At 45.1% G+C, this 24,717-nt stretch overlaps 1 protein-coding gene across 7 annotated transcripts in view; it reads right to left on the reverse strand.

The window, feature by feature from the left end:
• Positions 1 to 17,369, reverse strand: part of garnl3 (GTPase activating Rap/RanGAP domain like 3) — a 46,443-nt gene extending 29,074 nt beyond the window's left edge. For 6 of the 7 annotated variants that reach the window (XM_086053548.1, XM_086053545.1, XM_086053542.1 and 3 more), the window contains exons 1-2: positions 16,840 to 17,369; positions 3,736 to 3,805 (exon numbers count right to left, since the gene is read on the reverse strand). In XM_086053548.1, coding sequence (XP_085909674.1) covers positions 3,736 to 3,805; positions 16,840 to 16,937 — 168 coding nt within the window. In that variant the 5' untranslated portion in view covers positions 16,938 to 17,369. Of the gene's footprint in view, positions 1 to 3,735; positions 3,806 to 7,628; positions 7,945 to 16,839 lie in introns of those variants that run through there. The other variant, XM_086053546.1, reaches the window with a different exon arrangement.
• Between the last annotated feature and the right edge of the window lie 7,348 nt (positions 17,370 to 24,717).

The following is a 24,717-nucleotide window of genomic DNA, read 5'->3' on the forward strand; positions in this document are numbered from 1 at the left end:
AATGCAGGCGAGCAGGTGGCCCGCTTGGCTGATCAACAACCGTCTTTCCAATACGCAACATCCATATTAATAGGCGGAAGAGGGGAAAAAAGAGCAGAGTTGCGTGCGGCTGCCATTCCGCTCCAAACTGTAAAGTGCATGAGGAAGCTCTATATCCCAGCGACTCCCCCCCCCCCCCCCCACCACCACCACCACCCGACACCCATCTTCCTCCATCGCTCTTGCCTCGCGCAACATTAAGCATCTAATCGCAGGATAATGGAGGTGAAGCTGACTGAGCCGTTCCTGCCTGCTCCATGTGGCCGTGAGGCACTCGACAGAAAGCAAGACAACCATGCGCGTTCAACGTCAAAGCCATCTCCTTCTACGAGTGCCGTTGAACATGTTTTTTTTTTTTTTCAGTTTTTCAATTATGCGACTCCGCACCGCTCCCGGGCTTCCCTCGGGTCGGGGAGAGAGAAACCAAGAGCGTTCTCTCTCCTACTGTACACGTCGTTGCCCCAAGTGATGAAAACGAATATGCAGTCTCGCCCCGCTACAGCGGAGCCTCGGGTTACCAATTGAATTTGTTTCGTGAACCCGTTCGCAAGCCGAAACGTTGACAAGACGTGGTCATGTTTTCCATCACGTCCCTTCAAAAAAAAAACAAAAAAAAAACCAACAACAACCGCAACTGATGTGTGTAAAACTAATTGCAGTTGTTTGAAGACATGTGATAGTCATCACGTCAATGCTAATTTCCATTAGCCAGTCTATGGTGTGTTGCATTAGATGTTAGCATGAAGCTAGCAAGTATTTGTGACCTAGAAGGCCAGGTTGAACATTTTGGTGTTTGCACTTCGTTATATCCCTGACTTTGTTTTGCGCGTGGCCAAGCTGTGCTAAATCAATACAACTGGAGGACTTGTTATTGATAATTGATCTGATCAAGTGCTGATGCGGATGCAGACTCACGATCCCCCCGGGAGGACAGGGGCGGGGGGGGGAATGACGTGATACTGACAGGGTGTGGCCGTGCCCACGGCCCTCGGGGTTCGCGTTGGCTTCAGATGTGTCGCAGCATGGCGCCAGGCAGTATCTGGTTTACCAGATGATTTATGTATCGCAGTCGGGGCCCGACGCAGTGAGACCGGACGCCCCGACTTGCTCCCCTGCCATCGTTTACCTCATTCATTTAATTGGCTTTTATGGAGAAAGCAAATGTGGATTTGGAGCTCTTTCCATTCTTCTGTCATCAGCAGTAAAAGGTGTCATTATTTATTTGACCGAAAACAACGGTTTCTCATCCAAAACGGGAGGAAACGTGACTTTGACACTAATATTTTTTTGCTTTTGGCGACAACTCAAACTATAAACCAACAATTTTACATTGCTGCCACAACAACAACAAAAATGAGTAAAATGTGATAAATATCACATTATAATGTGAAACTTAGCACAGTAAGTTGTCATGTTAAAATGTGCTAAATTTGTATTTGGCAAAACAAAACGACGCAATTCCTGGCCAAACCATACGTTGGTCTTCTTTTTAAATCGTAAAGCTTTATAAACACTTGACCTCATTTTTTTTTTTTTATAGTATTAGAGAAGTGCAGTGTAGATAGATAGCTAGTAACTTTGCTTTATGAGACACAAAAAGGACTTGACCTGAACGGGACAGAATTTGCAGAATTTGTCAAATGTGGAAGTCAAAGTTTATGTGTCTCAACATAATCACATAGAACTTCTCAACTTAAAACATGTCGCGACTACCAACTCTGCTTTGAGCAGCAAGTGCACGATGGGCAAGTGTGACCTGCAGGAAGAATTTCTTCTTGATGTCGTTGTTTGTGTCAACACTTGAAAAAGCAAGACGCGAACACGCGGAAATAGAGCGCCTGCTGCGGCCGAACTCGGCAGGTGTCCTCGGGTGTCAGACACACACACACACACACACACACGCAAACGCATCGGCTGGGGATTAATCCAAAGTGACAAAGCAGACAAAAAGCCTCAGAGGCAAAGTAGGTGACGGTGGCGGGCAGCAGACGGGAGAGGCGTTTTCCGCTTACCGCTCCTTCTTCTGACACCACAACTCTCACAAGAGACACACGCACATGCACACACGCAATAGCAGTTATATACACATACACATACATATACATATATATATATATATATATATATATATATACACATATATTATGTACATACATATAAATATACATATATACATGTATATACACACACACACATGTATACGGATATGTCGTCCACAACTATCATCCATGTCCACTCGCAAAAATGACAACAGCCACAAATACAGTGAAAACAATATGATTTTTCAAGTAATATACATATTTGGTGTCATTGTTCAATTCATCTATGAAGAATTGCAATTTGATTTTTCCCTCTTGGACTATGAGCAAAGTTAACAGCCTATTCATTGATTGTTGGAGTGAACTTAATAATAATAATAATAATAATAATAATAATGTGTGGTTTTATTGTGCGGCGCTACGGCGACAAGCGCGGGACGCCACGAAAGTCATCTAAAGACGGAGCGATGAACTTTTTTGTGAAGATTGTCAGTGACCTCATCCTGACTCTTACGCGGCACGTGTCTTTCTCTCACGCACACTCACACGCACACGCACACGCACACACCCACACAGACAGACTCCGACAGTGAGGTGGCAGTCTGTTGGTGCTGATTGGCAGCATGTGCTTTCCCCTCCACGCTAATCTGGCCCAGAAACGAGCCTCCTCCAAGGAAGTGTGATTGCAGCGCTAACACCCCCAACCAAGCCCCACCCACCCCGCAAGAAGCAACAATGACTCAACATGTGACTGACACACACGGCGCAACAGCTTTCTTGCACACTTTCTTTCTTTCTTTCTTTCTTTCTTTCATCCACGCCAGCGGCGCCACAACAACAAAACGAATGAAGCGTGGAGGAAGAAGAAGGGGAGGCAACGTGCGCGGCGCTGGACCACACCCAGTGCGCGGTGACTCATCTGCCCGCCGCCACATCACTGCCGCCCGTTCCGTCCAGTCAACGGGAGCAGCGCGAAGACGAGGGAGAGCAACAGAGCGACTCCTGACGCCATCATTCCCATAAGGTTCACCAGGGGCGGTGGAGCAAAAACTGGGCCCCGCTCGTTAATCGTCGCGAAGGGCCCCACCTGCCACCTTGGGGGCTGAACAATATTTAAATGAGGGGCAAATGGTTGAATGGCAGAAAGTCTTACCATGACACTCCAATTCAAGAGGATGTATGAAAAGCTACAAGCAATGATGATACCATATGACACGTTCCAACGGCGATGTGATTCATGCCGATTACGATACGATGCGGTTGACTCCACTGACGATTCGCTCCGATTACAAAAGGAAACAATTGACTCAAACTATGATACAATGCGATGCACTCTAATTCCATTGTGAAAATCCGACGCGATACGAGTCGCTCCATTTGTAGTGCCACGAGCTCCCGTGACCGTACAAGACACAAACGATTTGAGTCCAACCAGATAACTCACGTTCCAATGCGATAAGATGGAGACCATAACGATGATGATTTGCCACTACATGGTTCACCCCTATTGGAATGTGATACGACGTGATAGTACGATACGATTCACAAACAATTCCAATGCGATCAGCTTGGCTCCAATGCCGATTAAATATGGTTCACTCCTTTACAATGTGATACGATAACACAATATTTAGCTTTTTTTTTTTTTTTGACTCACCAGCTCCACAGAGCCATAGTGCTTCCTGCTGAAGTCTCCACGCCGGCAGCCCAGGTCCTCCGAGGCCGAGCTGCAACACAAACGCATGCTCGGTAAACGCAAAACCTCTTGCTACAAACGCAGACGGCGATCCCTTAATGCTTCTTTCACCAGCAAAACACAGGCACATAAATCCCACTATAATAAAAGTCTACTACAGTAAAAAAAAAAAAAAAAAATAGACGTCTAAAGTGTCAGAATAGTGCAGTTCCTGTCTGCCAGTCTGCCCTCATCTGCGAATACACCGCTCTTGAAAACAGAGTCCTTCGCGTTAGAATAAAAATTGCTTCATAATGACTGCCACATTGATGCGAATTGTGTTCAGCGGCATTTCTCATGGTATGCTAGCATTAAGCTAGCAAACTTTCACAAGACAAAATGGCCGCAGGTCAGGGTTACATTTGTTTCGGATTGGTTATTGTAGTTTCATTTCGACTTTTGTTTTTTTTTCAATTCAGTTAGTTTGAATTCGTTTTTAGAGCAGTTTGTTCATTTTTTTTTTTTTTTTTTAACAATTTGTTTTCGTTTAGTGTTTATTTGTGTTCGTACTAGTTTTCGTTTTTAAATGCATTGTGTAAAAAAGTCAACTACAATTCTCAAATAGCTGACCTTCCTTCCTCTGTAGCTACGTCTCTCGGCAATATCGAAATAAAGACATTTAAAATCCTATCTGATATTAATTTACAAAGATGAAAACAAAGGCCATTTCTGCTGTAATGATAGTTTTACGAAAGTAAGATGCAGTTTCAGTGAGTTTTCTTTTTTTTTTTTTAAAGCGTTTTGGTTGCTTTTTTTCAAATTGAATTTCGTTCCCCAAAACTTTTTTTTTTTTCTCAATTTCAATTTCAGTTTTCGTAAACTATAAGAACATGCCGACGGTGGGAGGTTTTGTCGCTGCTATTTTCAGTGCGTGAATGGAAGCGATGACAATTGTTCCTCCATTCCAAAGCGAGACCTCCCTCCCACCCTGCTCAGGTTCCTCCCGGAGATGGAGGCGTTGACATCGAATGCGCGCTCGGAGAGCCTTTTCAAGCGCATCCGGCCATCAGCCTTCCGCTCGCATGCAGTGGGCGGGTCGGACCCACCCAGCTACTTCCCGAGCTGACCTTCCTGGCGGAGCTCCCGCTCCTTCTTCTCCTTTTCTTCCTCCTCCTCCTCCTCCTCCTTTTTCGAGAGACGCGACAAAATGACACCGGAGAGTCTCACCGATGAAAAAGACTGTTCACGTCTCCCGTTGCAGCAGTCGACCGCAGCCCCCACAAAGATACAGCGAATCATTAGCGCCCCCGCTATATCGCAAAGAAAACATACAGCGGAGTGCTGTTGTGAACTCCCTTCGTATTGTGTTGCTGCTCTGTGCGTGTTTTCAAGTAGCGCTTATGTGAAGTACCATTACGTCTATGCTCATTTCTATTTGCCAATGTATGGCCATCTCAGCCTGATCGGAATAAAAATGCTTCATGCACGCACCCCATTTGGGATATTCTGACCCGATCAAGCCCATTCCCATCAAGATTTGATTCCGACCAAGAGGGGTGGTTTATGTCGATCGATAACCTGACGGGCGCGCAAGAAATCACTTATTCCGAAATTTCGTAGCAAAGCGTCTTTTACTACGCATGTCTGCGACACCAGTATAGGCATTTCTGTTATTCCCGGAAGCTGGTAGAAGCAGAGCGAGCGAAAGACACGGCGGGCGCAAGACTAAACCGCTCATTAGGAAGTGTTAACTCGACGTAACGGCGCAAACGGGAAAAATACACAAAACAACACTAGTGTTTAAAGACGGAGCGTTGTTTTGTTGACACGGTAGTCGCTACGGCTACTTCTTTTACTACTACTGTTTCTGCTGTTGTACTGTTGTTCAATCTGAGCGTGCAAAAATAATGCGTTCCACTCAAAAGTGTGACGCATGTCCTCATCCGATCAATATTTTTAGTGTCCATGAAAACAGTGCATCCGATCAGAATTTTAACCCGAACTCTGATCGGACTAAAGAAATGTTGTCCATATACATGTGTGAGAGGGATAACAGGTGCTGAGGAATATTGGGGGAAAACGTATGCTTTAACTTTGAACTTTTTAAAGCATGCTAGAAGTGCACATTGACATCAAAAATGTCTTTACGCGCTTTCTCTATATTGTAGTTTTTCACTTCATGCGGGTGGGTCTGGAAGGTATGATAAACAGGTGAAATGGACTGGGGGAGGGGGGGGGGGATCCAGCTTGTACATTTACACACTAAATCTGAAAATCAACTTTACCTCCCTCATTTCCATGTCAGCAGCGTTAAGACACAACAGTGAAATGTTTGCAAATGAAAGCTTGAGGCGGTCAAGCTGTCGCGTCAACCAACACACGGAGGCTGTCCGCTACACCTCCGCTACGACTGCGATACCACCTCAGAAGCCGCCAAACCGGTGCAACCTTCCCGGTCACTTCTCGTCATAAAGAACAGCGACAGAGGATACAAAAAAAAAAGTGATCCTAAATTATTGTTCTCCTGACATCCTTGGGTGTGTTGTTGTTAGCCAAGCCGAATGCTAACAATGATGCGCAACGGACGTGCTCATCGAAAAGCCACAACCTTCATCCTCCCCGCAATCATTTTCGCAACGCACTTTTGTTTCACATTTCAGGCGGCGCTCTGTCGCTAACCAAAACAGCAGCACCAGTTTAGCAGCAGTTCAAACATTTTGTTTTACTTCCCCAAGTCCGAATTGAGTGTAGTTCCACGTTGCGTGTGCGAAATTGCCAATGTGTCTACTAGTACCCGCTTTGCCCACTGGAAGATGACTGGTGTCCAACGAGTCATGTTTTTCTACTACTAATGACCTTTTTGCACACTAGTAGGTCAACTACTGTATGTTACAAGTGAGGCCAAAATATTAGAAGACATTTTGGCACAACTAATATTGTCTAGGTCAGTGTTTTTCAAACTTTTTTGAGTCAAGGCACATTTATATCATTGAAAAAAATCCCGCGGAACACCAGCTGAAATTGTGAAAAAAAAAAAGCTTATTTTAACAATTTAAGTGTTATATTTTTTATATAAACATTTTTTAACATTATATTATAACGTCTTGAATAGGACTTAAATAAACATAAAGAAAAAAGTATTTTATAATGTTTCATATTGATACTTTCAGTGTGAAACGTGGGCCTGTTTGGATAAACCTGCGTCACTCATTCGCTTGTCTCTAAACAAAGACAATTAGCTACTTGCTGCTGCTGCTGCCATCTGCTGCTATGGAAGAGTACTACAATGTAATAACTACATGATTACGCTGCCGGGCGCTAGACCGCACAGGCACACAAATGAGATCATTTCCCACGGCACACCTGACAATATCTCGCGGCACAAAACACTGCAGGTCTAGGCTACTAGTGCATGACACATGCCGACTTGTTGGGCCTCAAACTGTTACTAGTGCAGCACAGTAGTTTGGTTTAATTGCATAGGCCAAAAGTGGCACTTTGTCGGAAAAAACACATGCCTAGTGTGACGCGGTTGTTCTACTAGCGCACATGAAGCTAAGTATCAAAAGAGCTTTCCATCACTTGCACGCGCCACAAAAGAATTGTCAAAATGCCACATATTAGCTTCATATTGCTCCGCGAAAAGGTGGCCACACTTAAGGCCAACCTCCAGCAGGGCGTCGCTGATTCAATTCACTTTAATGAGTGGGACGCACACCGCGCGTGGCGCATGTGACAGGAGGCACCGCGGAGGAGGAGGAGGAGGAGGAGGAGGAGGGGGCGCATGCATGCAACAGATGCAAGGTACGAACAACAAACAACAGCGGGGGGTGCAGGTGGGGGGTGCGCAACGTATAAAGACGGTGGCTTTTTACCGCTGATTGAAAGTCAACAGTTTACTGGACGCTGGATCCACGCTGTTCATGTCTACTCCAACAAACTGGTGGAAAAGGGGGATGGGGGTGGGGGGGTGGGGGTAAGAAAGAATCCCCCTACTCCTCCATGCACACGTCGTCCTTCTCGTATTTCTTCTTCTTCTTCTTGTGCTCCTCTCCGGCGTCCTGCTAAGCGAGCAGCATCCTGATCCTCGTCATCCTCGCACACTGCGGCGCCGACACCAGCTGAGCAAAAAAAAAAAAAAAACAAAAAACAAAAAAAAAAAAAGGGGAGGGGGGTGCACTACCCGAATTGGTGGCTCCGCACCACCGAAGGAGAGTGTGTATAGTGCCGCATGCCTCCCTCCCTCTGACCCCTCGACCCCCCCCTCCTTCCACGCATCAACGCGGTGCGTGTGTGAACGCGACACTTTTTCTTTCGGCGGGGTGGAGGGTGTGGGGGCGGGGAAGCACCCCCATCCCCCCAGCCCCACACCTCCCACTCCACTTCGCTCCTGTGACGTCACCGTCAACCGCGCCAAGCTTTTCTCTTTGCACTTAACACTCGCCCGGAGCCCAAAGTGATGTCAGGATGCTGGATAACACAATCACATCCTGCCATCCGGAACAAGCGGCAGAACAGAGTGAATAGGAAGCGCAATGTCAAAATAAATAAGTGTATATATATATATATATATATATATATATATATATATATATATATATATATATATATATATATATATATATATATATATATATATATACAATATATATACAGTGTATATATATATATACATACACTGTATATATATATATATATATATATATATATATATATATATATATATATATATATATACATACACTGTATATATATATATATATATATATATATATATAAACAGTATATATACAGTGCATGTATATATATATATATATATATATATATATATATATATATTATTATTATTTTTTTTTTTTCTTTTAATGGGGAAGGGGTCAATGAATGAGGTTGAAAGTTGTTCAGTTGCAATTCATTAACTCACTAACTCACTCACTCGCTAAGCCTAACCCATTTTGCATCCTTGAACCCATCCGGACTACAAACATTATCGGATTCACTCACTCACTGCATATTCGTGCTACAGCATTTGAATTGCCAAAAGTTGACAATGCAGATAATGAAAAGTCAGAAATCAAGTGAAACCTATAAAAATGTGTAAATGCCAAACATTTGTAGCACAACTTCATTTCCGCACACACGCATGCAGGTGAAATGGGATCTGACACCGCCACAAAAGGCCACTGCCAGCAAACGCACGCACGCACGCACGCACGCACACACATACGCAGACACTGAGTAAAGGTGAGCGCATGCTGGAATTTTCGGCTCAGGCTACACGCCGCTGGGCTGCTCATCAATATTTCATCAACATAACGCCCCCCCTCGCCCACATGTGTGCATGCGTACCTGTGAGTGGAAAACACCTAACGCAACCCGAGCAACACACGACTGCTGCTTCTTCTTCTTTGTTTCTTTTGACTCTTTTTCTTCTTTTTTTTTGTCACGACACCCCAAGTGCGTCAATAGCGAGGATGCCGAAAATAGCGCCTTTTGTTTTCCTGCCGTTGGAATCCGTCTGCAAGCGGCCCGCCCGAGACAGGGCAACGACGCCCCCGCCCCCCACCCGCCCGCCCGCGGCTCCTAATTCGACCCCTGGGGCCCATCTCGCGCACGCGCGCTCATATTATCGTGGCGCACACAATGTCAAAGAAGTGCGCGCCCTATATGACCTTTGCGTCGGCGCGACGTTAAGGAGGAGGTCAGGAGAGCTTTTCCAATCGGACGCTTTGCTGCGACGGCAATTTCATTCTCATGGCAACATAGCTGAGGCAACGCTATGTGCTAATGAAGTCATTATGAAGGGAAAGGAAAAACACGTTGAGGCTTACTATGGCGATAGCATCTTAGTCCAGGGGAAGAGCCACTTTAAAAACAACAAAAGCAAAAACTTCGGACCCTTTAAGGCCACTGTACTTTCCACTAATGTTGGGAAAAAAGTTTTGAATTGAAAGCCGGCTTGTGTTCGCTGAAAGGCGAACGCACTTAACGTTCATGCTCGCAAAAGCCAAACGAGTCACATTCTTAATGGAGAGCATGGACAAAATGTTGAGTTTTTGTCACTTAAAAACCACCAGACTTATCGGTTGTGTTTAGGAAAAGCCCACGAGTCAGAGTTTTGCCTTTTTGGCCCTTTGAGGCCACCATACTTATTGCTAGTGTTCAATATGCCAGGTAAACTCACGTTTTGAAAGGAGCGCTTTTTCCAAAACTCTGCCTTTTAACAAGCACGGTGAAGAACCGTCATGAGAAATTGGCTAGAAATGTGCCTTTTTGGACTTTGAAAGCCACCATACTTATCGCTGAAATTTGGTCAAGGCAAACTGAGCCAAAGAAGTCCAGGGGTCTAATGGAAACTTTTGGCAAAACATTCAGCTTTGAAAAAAAAAAAAAGAATCATAATTCAACCTCTTAAGTATTCATCGCCTGCCTTGGGAAAAAGCCCGGCGCCTTTAAATGGAGATCGTGGCCATGAGCCAAACGTGGCCTTTTGGGCGGAGTCCGCAAAGCTAGAGGCTTTCAATTTAGATATCAACACAAGTGCGACACCATCCAACACTGCTCTAAAATTGTCCGCTACAATTCATTATGGAAAAAAACAAAACGTTAGTCGGGTCAATGTGAGTTTACGCTACGTCTCCGTCGATAGAGAGCTGCTGACAACGGTCAAATCCGCCACCAGGGGGCTTTGTTTCGCAGATCAATTGAGTGCTCTCGCCTTCGACGCTGAGGTTGACATTTTCAAAGTAACCTTCACACGTGCATGGATGTATAAGCGCGCGCGCGCGTGTGTGTTTGTGTGTGAACTGGCCAGCGTGGACCATCCCAGGCTTGCTGCTCCCCCGACACAAGCAGCGTGTAGGCGGAAGCATTACAGAGCGCGAGCTCACCAGCCGTGCATGGGTACTGTTCGTCAAATCGAGTTTGCAACGGAGAGCTTTGGCAAATGCCGCCTTACTACTACTCACGGCCAGTAAAAAGAAATCAAAAACGGAGGTTTTGATGCCACGCCTTGACGTCAAAACGTTTGGCCCTCGATGGCCACCGTACTTATCACTGCTGTACGGTCAAAGAAAATCTGAAGAAATAAGACTTTTAAATAGAGAGCTTTGCTAAACGTTAACCATTAGTCCTTTCAGGCCACCACCTGTCGCTCAAGTTCGGTAAATGAAAAAAAAAAAAAAAATTGACACCACGTTGTCCTAATGCTCCGATACGTTTAGTAAAAAGCTGGCATTTTTTTTCAAATACATAGCTATGGCAAAACGGGGACTTTTGGCCCTTTATAGTACGGTGGAGGAAGTCGAAGAATTTGACTCCTTTTATTTCTTTTCTTTTTCAAAATCTTTGCCCCGAATGTTGTCTTTGTGGTCCTTTAAGTTCAGAAAGCATATTCCGAGTAGCAGAGCTAGCCGAAACGACACCGTATGCAAAAATGATGGATGTGAACGGAAGCTGCAAAACGAAAAACAAGCCATCTGAAATCCTGAGTGCGGATTGGCTGTGCCATGCAGTAAGCCCCTCCCTCGGCCTGTTGCCGTTTGAACGTCAAATGTCAAAAGGTTGCCGGGGTGTCTTTGGGGAAAATGTCATCAAGCGCAATCACACAAATGACATTTTAATTGCTTTTGTTGGCCCTCCGTGAGCATGTGGTGTGCTCGCGCCAACAATATCAATTGTTGAGAAGCAACAATAATATGATCTGATGAGAAAAAAAAAAAAAAAGTACATGTATGCTATTTACTGTATGCAAATGCATACTTTGGGTTTGTTAAATTCTCCATTTTTTTAATATAACAACTTGATACTGTATAAATAGTGCAAACGTTTTTAATTCGGCAGAAGTAGCTATGTTAGGTTCACTAATTTCTCACCTTTATTATTTTTGTTTTTCATGACCCTGTAACTGACTTTGACTGTCGATTTTGGGCCAAAGTCTCAAAAGCGGATTGATTCCCTTCCCTCACTCAATTTGCAACCTAGATGCCGCTCGTCAACTATATAGCAAGAGCCTGCCCTCTTGTGGTAAATAATCTTAATTACAGCCAAATCATACCGGTTCATTTTGTTTTAAAATACTGTTGGTCAAATTCTATTTGACTGAAAACATCTAGAAATAATTTCCATTTTACTCTTTTTTCCCCCTTCATGAATGTGCAAAAAAACATGAATACTTAATACTTAATACCAAATGCTTGTACAAAAAAAAGAACTGAAAAAAAATAAAACCATATAACTTATTTAAAAATAAACAAAGCTAAAGGTTCATAAAACGTTTTTAAAAATCCAAGTAAAATTGGAATTAAAAAAAATATTTAAAAAATAGATTTCATTTTTTTAAATTGAATATGAAAAATAAAGTAAAAAGTGTGTAAAAAGTTCAAAACAAGATATAATTTTTTTGTGCATGTTTTTGTACTATATTATTTTTTAAAAATCCATATTTTTCCCCATTTTCGATAAGGGAATAAAAATAAAACAAAAACGCTTTCAACAAAACAAAAAAAAACGCTTTCAACGAAACAAAAACTAATGGACGCAACATGTTACATTTATAAAACTAATTATTCATAAGTATAGTGAAAATGTACTCCGTTTTTGTCCGTCAGTGATCTGACATGGGCGCCGAGGTTCATTTTAAAAGTATTTATTTCTGTACCGCTGTACAAATCTGTACAATTTGTAGTTTAACTTACTTTATCACACTATACCTAGTGACTTCTTTCTTTTATCTTGCACTCGACAAATACTACATTCCCCGAAAATATTACATTATGAAAAGAAAACTCAAACTAATCAAATCCGACAAACCTGCTCTGACAAGGAATTCAAACTAAGTGAAATGAAACAACAGGAGTCAAAACCGGGTCAAAAGGAACTACAGTATAAAGAAACATTTTGCAATGGCGACTCGGAGGAGGCAGACGACCTTGAAGCAAAACAAACGCGCCGTTGCCCCCCCCCCCCCAATGCCCCCCCTCCCACTCCACACTCCACACATCACACATCAGTCAAGGCAGCACAGATTCAGAAGTGCTGACCTCAAGCCCCGATTCGACTGCACACTTGTCATTTGCTCCTCGGGCGGGGTCACGAAGGGGGGTGTCGTGTCACACAAACAAAATAAAAACCCTCCCGCTCGCTTGCTCTCTTGAAGAACATTCAAAAAGGCTCCAACTGTACGGCTGGCCCGGCTCCAGCCGTCTATAATGGGAAATGTTTTTTCCAGGCTTCCCGGAGTGCTTTTTTTTCCTCGGCCCTAAATGGAAGCAGATGTTGCCGCGGACCGGCTCAAGTTGACGCGGCGCCCCAATCAAGCACGGCTCACTTCTCCGACGGCACAATTGTGCTCGGGAAAAGAGCGAGACGCGTGCGTGCGTGCGTGCGTGCGTGCACGCGTGCCAGCGCCAAGGTGGAACCTTGCGTTCATTCACGGCGACTTTACAGTGCGAGCCATTCACGAATCACAAATGTACCGATTCGCCAATGGTTTTTTTTGTTGTTTTTTTCTCAACCCGTCTGTCGTCATTCACGGAACAACTCGTATTGACTGCATTTATGCTCAAGCCAAAGGCAAGTTTTAATGACTCGGAACTATGTTGAAGTGAGGGGAGGAGCTTCATTTAGTCAGCGCTTTGGCGCCAGCTTGTGGCTTCTTGGTGTCAGCACGCTATTGGTCCAAAAATAACCCAAATTGGGTTTTTGGGTTATACAAGCACATTTTGGGTCTTCTCTTGTGGGTTATTTATTGAACCCCGAATTTGGGTCAGACACTTTTTGATCCAAGTGTTTTTAGAGTGAAGGAACTGCATTGATGTGAAGGGAGGAGCTTCATTTAGCCAGCCCATAACCCTGTCTAATATAAAAGTCGTGGTCTGCCGCCATCTTGTGGTGTCTTGGCGCAAAGGAACTATGTTGAAGTGAGAGAAAGGCGAATATAAAAGTTATCACCAGCTCATGCATTCAACCCAAAATCTTGGGTCAAATGAGTAACCTGCAAAACAACACTTTTTTTTTTTGCTTTTTGTACAAAACGACCTCATTTGGGGGCTGGTGTCATGCACGATTCTTTTGACCCGATTTGGGGGGTTAAATGTCCTGTGGCATCCAAGTGCCGAGCAATTATGTTGAAGTGAGGGGAGGGGCTTCTGTCAGACAGGCAAAAGCCCGGTCTCATACACAAGCGGTGCTTTGGCGCCACCTTGTGGCATCTTGTTGCTAAGGAACTACGTTGGTGTGAAGGGATGAACTTTTACTCCCTCCATTTGAAAGCAGAAACATGTACCCTCCACTCCAATACTTCTACTGGACCGACACGGTTATCGAGCTGGATGGCCTTTCGGGCACTTCCTGAGCAAATGTTTGAACGCAAGAATTGCTTTCGACAAACAAGCACCGTCCGCATGCAGTAACCCAAGTGGGGCTCAAACGTGCACTCGCCTCTGGCTAAATGTCCCAAAACATATGACGCATTTGGAAAAAAAACAACAAAAAAAACGTGCATGTAAGGTGCGCAGTGCATTGTTAAGCTTCCACCTTTTTTGCAATCGAATTATTGGCGTTATTCGATTCATCGTTGCGGCCCGACACGACACATTTGAGCAGGGGTAGAAAATTGGAAACGGACTGTCTAGCGGATAAGGAGGGATTCCCGACACAGCCTTTGACCGCGTTCTATCGCCGCATGCAACCCAAAAAAAAAAAAAATTAAAAGAAATGGATGCTTGCCATTTGGAAACATGTTTCTCATTGTCCCACGCCGCTTTGAAGCTGAGAAAAAAACAAAACAAAAAAAAAAAAAGCTTCAGCGGGAAACCACGATGAGGACAAGCAAGCAGTTGGTTTTGTTTCTCCCTTCCTGCTGAAGGCATTTTTGTTGGGAGACGTTCGGAGGCTCGCTAGGGTAGGCGAAGAAAAACATCCATTTTGCGAGCAAGGAGCTAATAATGCGCTCTCGATCGGCATTCAAATAAACCTTATGAAAGTATACAGACGCTGCACCTTATAGGGGAAGTCAACACAAACATTTTTTTCAAGAATATGTTGTGTTCATCCACTGGTTTTTAGCCATCTCCGGGGGCGGCCATTTTGTCTTGCGTCGACTGAAAATGACATCACAAACGCTCACAAGGACCAAACACGGCTCAGCTTCAGAAAACAGCTCAGGCGTGATTGGTCCTTGTGAGCAGTTGTGATGTCATTTTCAGTTGACACAGGACAAAATGGCCGCCCACAGAGATGGCGAAAAACCAGTGCATTTTGCTGCCTGATTTATATTCCACAAACACAAAATCAACCAGAATGCTGTGTTTCAACTAGTGGGCCTGCTGGGAACATATTCTTGAAATGTAATAACAAATATGAGAGGAAGGTGAAGCAGGGTCGGAGCCACGGGTGGGCCCGGCCGGGTGTGCACAGTGAGAGAAATATTCAGGCCCACCCACTAGCCACATTCTGGCTCCGCCCCTGAGGTGAAGGAAGCAAATCACGTTCAATCAGCCACGCATGCCAGTATCGGCAGCCTTTATGAGTACCCGAAGAAATAAAACCACATCACGTTTTTTTTTTTTTTTGTTTTTTTTTAAATCTACACTTCTATCCTTCCTATATGCCTCAACATGTTACGTTATTCAGACTTGCCTGTTTGCTTATTTGGCACTTTTGAAAGAATAACACGGCAAGTAAGAAGGCAGCAGCAAACAACAACGCTGGCCGCATCTTTGCGGCACAATGTCACACAACGGCACGCAAAGCTGCCGTGGCTTTTATTCTGACACTCCGGCGCTCAGGAGACGCTCACTTGATGGCTTAGCAGCTAAGATGGAAATTAGCATCAAACTGCTCAGCGGCGCAGTCGGCGGCAATTGCCCGGCAACGACGGGCCTGGAAGGTTTTCCACTTCAAAAGAACGCCGGCAAATTGTCTAAAAGACACCAAAGTTCCCGAAAAACCGTTACTTCAAAAGATTCCCAACCATACCTTAAAACACCGGTGTCAAACCAAAGGCCCGGGGGCCACATCTGGCCCGCCGCATCATTTTATGCGGCCCGCTAAACCAAATTGTATGTATCGACTTCATGTTTCTAGCTAAAATACCTTGCCATCTTTTTTTAAAATGTCGAGATGTTGCAAGCAGTTTTGTGACCCCTTCCCCTTTTAATATAAGTGCAATATTTTTAAAAAGAGCTTTTATTGGCCTCTGATTTCAAAACTAGCTATTGGTCAATTTGTTGTGTGCAGTATTTGTAATATGAGGCCATTCTACCTTTATTTGAGGTCCCGGTCATAACGGCCCTCCGAAGGGAAGCCGTAACTAAAATGTGGCCTGTGACCAAAACAATCACTTAAAAGTGCCCACATTCTTGTGGTTCTGCAGTGACAAATTCTTCTTTTTTTTTTTTTTTTACCGCCCCTTTGTATTTAATGAAAATCTTCTGTGATGTTCAGGCCAGCGCACTTGCAAACTGTACCGACTCGTGCGAAGCCGCAAACACGTTGATGGAAAACGGGCTCCTCATTGTCAACATGTTAGACGCCAGCTCGCCGTTCTAGATGTTTTGTCGCCATCTTGTGGCATCCTACAAATGACTAAATTTGTTTTTTTTTTGGGGGGGGGGGGGCAATTATTTGTGGCAGGGTTGGTCCATTCCGTGGTGCGGGCAGTGACAACTCCCCCGCCACCCCCGTTCCTTTTGGGATGCCTGGAAACGCCCTCAATGTCCCATACGTGGTTCACGGTTGAATACAGTGACCGGCATCGTCTCATTTCTGATTGGATAAGCAAGTAACCCACCACGCCCCCCGCAGAGCCCCCCCCACCCCCCCCCCCCCCCACCCCCAATCCCCTTTGCATAAAAATGAAGCATGACTTGAGATCCGCTCTGCTGCAGTCAGGTGCGCATCAAGCGCGATAATTGGATGTTTTCGGGAGCAAATCCCGTTCACAAGTGGCGACCGAAATGCTCCATATTTGGTGCCACATGGCCAACTTAACAGTCCTCCTCCTCCTCCTCCTCCTCCTCCTCCTCCTCCTCCTCCTCCTCCTGCTGGTCCTCCTTAAATGCAAGCAGAAAGAGCTCAGCCTACCTGGTAATCTCGAAGCTGCAGCCCTTGCGAAGGAGCAGCGCTCTCTTCCGCATGATGCCTTTGTCTCTGCCGAGGTAAACATTTTTATCCGAATTCATGAGCGCGCACTCGCTGAACTCCTTTCCCCTTCCAAAAAGTACACACACACACACACGCGCGCACAAAAAAAAAAAAGCCTTTCCGGCCGAACCGAAAGTGATCTTGCAGACTTGTTTCCACCTCCAGCAGCGCCCCCACTTTCTTCTTCTTCTCCTCCTCCCTCCTCCTCCTCCTCCTCCTCCTCCTCCTCTTCAGACTGGACAAAAAGGTTCGGTGAGGGAGGCGACGAGCGCGCACCGACGCCGGGCAGTCGGCGCCTCCATGCGAGCTTCGGGGAAGTGAGGAGCCGCTGCAGTTGGCGGCAGAAATGGGGCGGGGGGTGCGGGTGGCTGCGGGGTCTTTCCAGGCGCGTCCAGGCGACGGTCGCGGGATTCGCGGGCGGCGGAGGGGAAGCTGATCCCTGGATGGGGACTCCACGCAAACTACGCTGCCTTCGTACACAGTGACGGGGGAGAGAGCGGACGAGAGAGCGGACGAGAGAGCGAGAGAGAGAGAGAGAGAGAGAGCGAGAGAGAGCGAGAGGGAGAGAGAGAGAGAGAGAGAGGCCACTTCATTAAGTCCACTTGCACAATCTAAAAACCAGGCTCAGAGGTGATTCATAATAATAATAATTGCTTATTATTATAGTGTTGTATTAAGTTATGAATTTCATTTCTACATTCGATAACTTTTGATGTTCAGTTTTTTTTTTTCTTCATATTTTGCACCTTCGATGTTCTAGTGTTCGTCACAACTTGCTTTTCGAGGTTCCCGTTTTGCACATTTTGTGCCTTTGGATGTTCACGTTTTTTTTTTTCTTTCGTCATATTTTGCACCTCTGATGTTCCGGCGGTCTGCACAACATAAACCTTTTTGAGGTTCTAGTTTTTTTTTCCCCCATTTGAGGAACTTTGTGATGTTTTAAGTTTTGTTCCCATTTTTGAGCACCGTCATCAACACAGCACATTTAACAAACAGATAAACCACGAGACAAAAACATTTGTTACGTTTGGGTCTCGCCTGTGAAATTCAGGCTTGCGAACAACTGCAGTGACTAACAGATGCCCGTAGATGGCGGCATCGCGTCGCTCTCAATTTGAGATCGGAACAGCTTTTGAGTTGAAGGTAAAGATTAGGTCGCAAAATGTGACTTGACACGTCGATTACGAGGGAGAGAAATGTTTCGGCGCCTCGCATTTAAAACAGAGGATGTATCTGGAGGGTATAAAGTCAAAATGTGTTCATGTAGAAAGGGGTCATGGGGTGAGTCCGTTTCATTGTGTGTCAGAAAAGAAATGGTTTGGCCATCAAAAGCAAAAAAAAACAAAAAACAAGAAAAACTGCGTTGAAGTCTTGGTTTTCACAAACAGTTTGTTTGTTCGCTTTTTGCTTCTGGAGAAACCGAGCCATGCTCGGTTGCTAATTAGTAGCGAAGAGAAAAAGCTTTTAATAGCTTTGCCGCGGAGCGCCGTTGCGTAAAGAGCAGATGCCTGCCGCCCCCTCGTCACGTCGCTTGGCCAGCCGCTAAATAATAGTCGGCGAGTGCTTTGTGTGCGCAAGAGCAATAGTAACAGGCGGAAAAAAAAAAAAAATCAACTTGGCACAAAACGAATAACTCGATTACAAAACGATTCATTCGTCCGATGAATTTCACAGCCGGAGATGCCGCTTGTATCGCGGCGGCTTTTTGGATACGTCACCGGCATATTCACCACATGTGACGTCTCATCGACGCTAGTTGTGCGGGCGGCGGCCATGAAAAGGAAGCACGGTTTGACTCGCACGTTGACTCCAGCTTTTCAACTTTTACGCGCTGTCGCTCGGCCGTTTTGGCTTTGAAATGGCCGTATTACGCTCTGCCATGTGGCTCATCTGTTATTTTGTTTTGATACGATACAGCGTTGGTTTTCTTTGCTAAAAACGTAAATAAAACATGGCTGGTGTCTTTGTGGAAGCTGGAACCGACCAGTGGCATTTCAATTCATTGGAATCGGACTAACGATTAATCGAGTATTTTGATCGTGGATCGATCGTCAAGGCGCTGTTTGAAAATGTCCAAATCATCTGATTTCAGCCTCTCGACAATCAACGCTTTGATTGCGGTTCGCGAAAAGCAGACGGATTATCTGTACGTTTTTTCAAATTAGGACTTTTGTAAACATCCGCTTTAACTTTGGGAAGCAACAATCCACATTTTTGGCCTATTTTTGGACGTCGCAGTCCCTGAATCGTAATCTATTCACGTTCATGCATTTGAAATAATGTTCCAATGAAAATGTGATTTTTAAAAAATCCGATTAATCGACACAATAACCACTTTTCAAAACGATCGTTAGTCGCAGCCCCGTCGACGAGGAAATAGTTCCGATGTTGGTCAAGGTATGAAATAAACTCACAGTGTCACTCCAAATTGCGCAACTTGGAAGACTGAAGATTATTTATTGTGATACGAACGTCAGCGAAGCACGATTTCCCAGTCCAAATGACGCTGGCTCTCCCAAAGGGTCTTTGCGCTAATGGGCGCCTCCTTTTCCAAAAAAGCTCTTTGTTTGCTTCTTATTTGGAAGTTTTGCCAAAAGAGTTTGTCATTCCAAGGTGTACTGAGGGTCAAATGAAGGTCACCTGCAAATCCTTATCTTGCATGTGAGGCTCATGCTGAAAGTGTGCCCCGAAGCCCTATTTTCGGAGGGTCTTGGATGCATAATAGGCAGTGAGTCAGGGGCCAAACATCTGCGGCGGCTTTTTCATTACATTGACAGACCGCGGGGCGCTAATTGCTGGGCTCCCGCTCCCCATCCTGCTGCTGATGACGATGAGGGCTTGAATTGAAAGCGGATGGCACGAACACCTGCGCAGTGTCAGCCATTAAGGCGTCTCTCGTCCTACACTGGCCGGCATCGCTTGCCAATAAGGACCACAACAATCGGGACGCACGTCGCCACTTGCCGGCATGTTCCGCATTACTGTATCTCATATAGTCTGATTAAAGTTACCTGATCAAAAATGCGCTACTTTGTGACTAAACTAAACGTATTAGATCACGTTCCGGTATTTTTCCAAGCGATTTGCTGACGCTTTCGAGCCGTGCCCGCAAGTGCGTGTGTGTGTGTGTGTGTGCGCACTGTTGATTGGAGCTGATTACAAGTAAACCAATTACGCTGCCTTCCAGGATACATCTGCCTCCGTCCATTGCCAGCTAATCTACACACAGCTATTAGCATGTCGCATTTGTGGCTCTCCCCCCCAAAAACGAAACGAGAGCGAGAGAGAGAGAGAGAGAGAGAGAGAGAGAGAGAGAGAGAGGGATACTGTAGTGAGAGCGCATCGGAGAGTGAGTGAATTTGAAAAAGCTGGGTGAAGGCACAGAGAAAGCGCCAATCGCGGCCTTTTATCTCGCTCGTCAAGGGCAAGTTTGCGATGCGGGTGAATGGAAGGGGAGCGCCACTGACTGCAAATTCTAATTAGCACCACAAAAGAAGCTGCGGTTTTGCCTCACCGTTTGTTTGTTATTGGATGGATGCAGTCAGTGATAGAGAGATGGAAAGATAGCAAGGTAGGGGAGCGAGAGGAAGATAGCTCGCGTTAGCCGCAATGCACTCTCGTTTGAAGGTGGGAAATTTTACCGGATGCCTGGAACGGGGGGGGGCGGGATCTGATTGAAATAGATAGGAAGCTAGGTAGATGTATTGCTAGCTTTTATATTGATCTATTTATCCATCTAGCTAGCAATATAGCTAGCTAGCTAGCTAGCTGGATAAGTAGATCAATCGATAAATAGGCAGAGCTGGGCATTTGACGAAAAATTGAGCGTCCGTTATTTGTCATCCGTCTGCAGCGTGGGTACCCTTCCGTCGTCCGTCATTCGCCTTTTCTTCCCGCGGTAAAAATAATAATAATAATAATAATATATACTATAGGCCGGTCCGCCTCTAATATTAAACAGGCGTCTGTCGGCAATTCTGACTAAACTTTCACGAGCAAAGTTTAATCCCACCACCCCAAACCCCCTCTTAAATCTGTCCCCCAAGCAACAAAATTCCTCCCCGCGCTCGTCGTGGCCATCGAAGCCTCGCTGCGAAAAATAGACTAATGATGGACGAGTGACGAATGGCGGACTCAATAAAAGGGGCTTCCGTCTATACTTAGTCCGTCTATTAACATTTTTTTCCCGTCAATCGTCAGCAAAACGGGAGTCCGTCAGTGACGGATAGACGGACCGGTCCATTGCCCAGCTCTGCTAATCGATTATTTTGGTCTGACCCCACGTCGCCTCTTTTATGCATGATTAAACAATTCCAAATGTCCATTTTTTTCTCTCTCTCTTTTTTTGAAAATCAAGTTGAGTCGCACAAATACTCAACTCAAGGCCAGTCTTATAAAAGTGGGAGACAAGAATTTGCCGAGTCCTAAAATTTCTGACAAAAGTAACTTTGTCCGTCACCTGAGCTAATTAGCGCCCCGTTGCCATGCAGACGACGGCGGGAAGGACGAGCGACTCTCGCCAAGGTCGCGGCCGCCGCCAAAGCCGGCGATCATCCCTCAGCAGATAACCACTCAGGGAGCAGGAAATTATTGGAAGATGGCGCCATAGACGAAGCGCTCGGGCAAACGTGACGCAGCTAGTAAAAAAAAAAGAAAAAAAAAAAAAACCTGCGTCCTGGCCACTTGCGAAAAACGGAGACGGTAAATTAAAAGACATAAATCAGCCTTACAGGAGGTGATCAATCACTGCTCCTCCGCTCAGGTCCATGTCCTTACACGTGTGTGCGCGCGGACAAGATTGACGGCCGCAAATGGGCCGCCATGTTTTCCGCATGCGGCGTCAGCTTCCCGCCAATCAATCCACCAGGCCACCGCCGCCACGAGGGAATAATAATCACATTTACCTCCGGCAGGGCGGGAAATGTTTCATGTGCGACGCAAGTGACACGCCGCGGACGCTCGACGGAAGAATACTTGAACGACGGCAACTTCCCTTCCCGACCACTTCACTTCTTGAGAACTTTTGGGACCAGGTTGTCCAATTTCACGTTGCGAGTGCGGTTCAGGGCTGAATTTTTGAGAAAGGCGATGACAAAAGATGCCACTTGAAAATGCTGGCAGCGTAGCGGACCGGTGGTTCGCGCAACTGTCTTGCGTTCTGCTCTTCGGGGGTTGAAATCTCCCGGGGGATATATTGTACTTGCTTGTGATTGGAATGTTGAAATCAGCCTGTCAAGCGGTCACGATGACAAAGCTGCCATCTCGTTGCGGCTGACTTAGCGGCCCGTGTCGCCGATACGAACAATGTCCCACACACACTTACAGGCTACACGGGTTGTGCACACAGCATATCATTCATCGGAGAGCCAAAAATAGGCAAGATAACTTGAACAATTTGCCTTACTTGTAGGCAAGTAATCAATTGTTTTGATAAACAATTAATCTGCCGATGAATCCGATTTTTAAAAACATGTTTGAATTGACATCCCTTTATTCGAAAACAGGACTTTTTCCCACCCCCCCCAAATTGATGCACGATCAGATTCATATTCTTACGATTACGTTACTGGTTTGGTCGGTAACAAAAAGCAGATGTTTGAAAATGTCTTACTTTGATTCAACAATAATAATAATGAGTCTGCTTTCATTGAGGACTAAAGAAATGTGGGAGAATGTCCTGGGCGAGAGGCTGAAATTCTGAGGATTTCGACAATTTTAAGTCTCTTAGCAATGAATCGATTCGCACAAATATTCATCGATTCATTTCAAAAATCGATTCATCGTGCAACTCTACTCTGAATGTGTGTGTGTGTGTGTGTTTTTTTTTTAACACAAGGCATCTTAAATAAGGTCATGGATGGGGAAAACATTTGTTTTTCCAAATCTGTCGTGTCGTGTTGCTCCCTGCTCATGTTCCGACCACACAATTGGAAACGCGCAACAACACTGCCAGCAAGCCTCACAATTCGGAAATGTCCCTGATAGGGGCCCCCTACTCGCAAGCTTTTTGGTAGCTCAGTTATGTCTTAATCATATTATATGTCTCTTTTAAAAAAAAAAAAAAAAAAAAATTGCTTCCGCCCCTGCTTGTGTGTACTGTTACTTCCCACCACTGGTCATTTAGAAACTAGCAACACGAGGATGAGTCATGTCGGATACGATAAGGTGCCAATTGTGTAATACAAATGGCGTCTTCTTTAGTTCCTTCATTCTGCGTGTGCGTGGGGGGGGGGCGCGTTATGGCGAGCATGCTCATTCCCTTGGCAGGCAAAATGTAATCTTTTGTGTGAACAGCAAGACGGAAAAAGAAAGTCCATACACACTTTGGACTGAGCGGCATTCTTTGGTGTTTGACAGCAACCCAAGGGGGAAGCTTTACATTTCAATTAACACACACACACACACACACGCACATTTCCGCGGACCCACGAATGACACAAACAAACACTCACACTGCATGCGTGACAAAGTTGCAGCTCATGGCAAGAAAGGATGATGACAATAACAATAACAACTTTGGTGAACAAAGTGCCTTCCAAGAGACTGGCTTAAGTGAGAATTTCCTAGGCAGGGCTCCTGCAGGCTTCTTCAAGTTAAATTGAATGTTTTTTTTATGCTGCCGATTCCAATACCGATCATTCGTTGGGGCAGATCAGACGATGCCGATTCTGATCCCAATCAAGTGGATTAGCTGCACATTTTTCAATTTTAGAGCTGCTCGCTAACAATTACTGTAGCCGTGGATTAAACTGTCAATAATATTTTTGGATTACTTGATGAATCAGATTTTTTAAAAAAAAATCACAATTCTATCCAGACGCTGCTTTGTGTTTCCCTAATCCATGAATGCTAATGACAAGTTTTAGCAGTAATGTTTACCTGGCGTGGGGGGGGGGGGGGCAATTTGGGTTACCCGGCCTTGAAGAGCTCCACTGTGATTTATTTGTAGCACCGCACCCCTCACCTCATTGAGCTTAGGTTCTCGGCAGATGCGGCGGCGCGTCATGGAGAAGAAGCTCACACAAGGTGTTCCCTTTCTCTGGGGAGAGGCGGAAACCAAAGCAAACGTTACCAGTCAACCCCTAATGCTATATTTAGCGCCAAACAAGAGCCACTTAGCTTTCAGACGCTTCTTTTTAGGAAGGCTGCAAGACTGAACAGAGGATTGGCTTGAATCCACAAGTTGCTAGCGGCTGGGAATCAAGACGGTTAGCACGGCTAGCTGCAAAGCAGGCTGGGTGGAAGCGTTCCATCACAAGTTAGTCAAAGGGTGATTCAGAAGTGGACGAGAAAGCGAGACAACTTTCAAAACATGCAGCCCATCCACTGATTGCATTTTAGCTTAGCGTTGCCCTAAATGGGGCTAAAATACATGTTTTCATTTCTCTTTTTACTCCAGGATATGCAGCTGTTTTCAAAGGTGTAAAGATGTTTAAACGCTGCTTTACATTAGCTGGTGGCTGCGAATCAAGACACTTAGCATAGCTAGCTGCAAAGCAGCTGGTGGAAGCATTCCGTTATAAGTTAGTCGAAGGATATTTAATAAGTAGGCGAGAGAGCGAGAGACAGTTCTTAAATAAATGCAACAAGTAGTTCATGATAGCATTTTATCTGTGGGGAATCAAAGTGGTTAGCGTTGGCAGCTAAAAGATTTTCCCAAGTGGACACTATTTCAAGTAGCTACTGTTAGCATTTTAGCGTATACCGGTAGTTTAGCTCAGTGCCACACAGTGAACATCTTCATACTAGAGGATATTTAGTGCAAAGTCAGACACAGTCAACATCTGAACATAGGAGGGCTTAAAAAAATACATATAC

This window comes from Filicampus tigris, chromosome 15, assembly GCF_054856515.1.
Source record: "Filicampus tigris isolate MCC_2025a chromosome 15, RoL_Ftig_1.0, whole genome shotgun sequence".
NCBI classification, from domain to species: Eukaryota; Metazoa; Chordata; class Actinopteri; order Syngnathiformes; family Syngnathidae; genus Filicampus; species Filicampus tigris.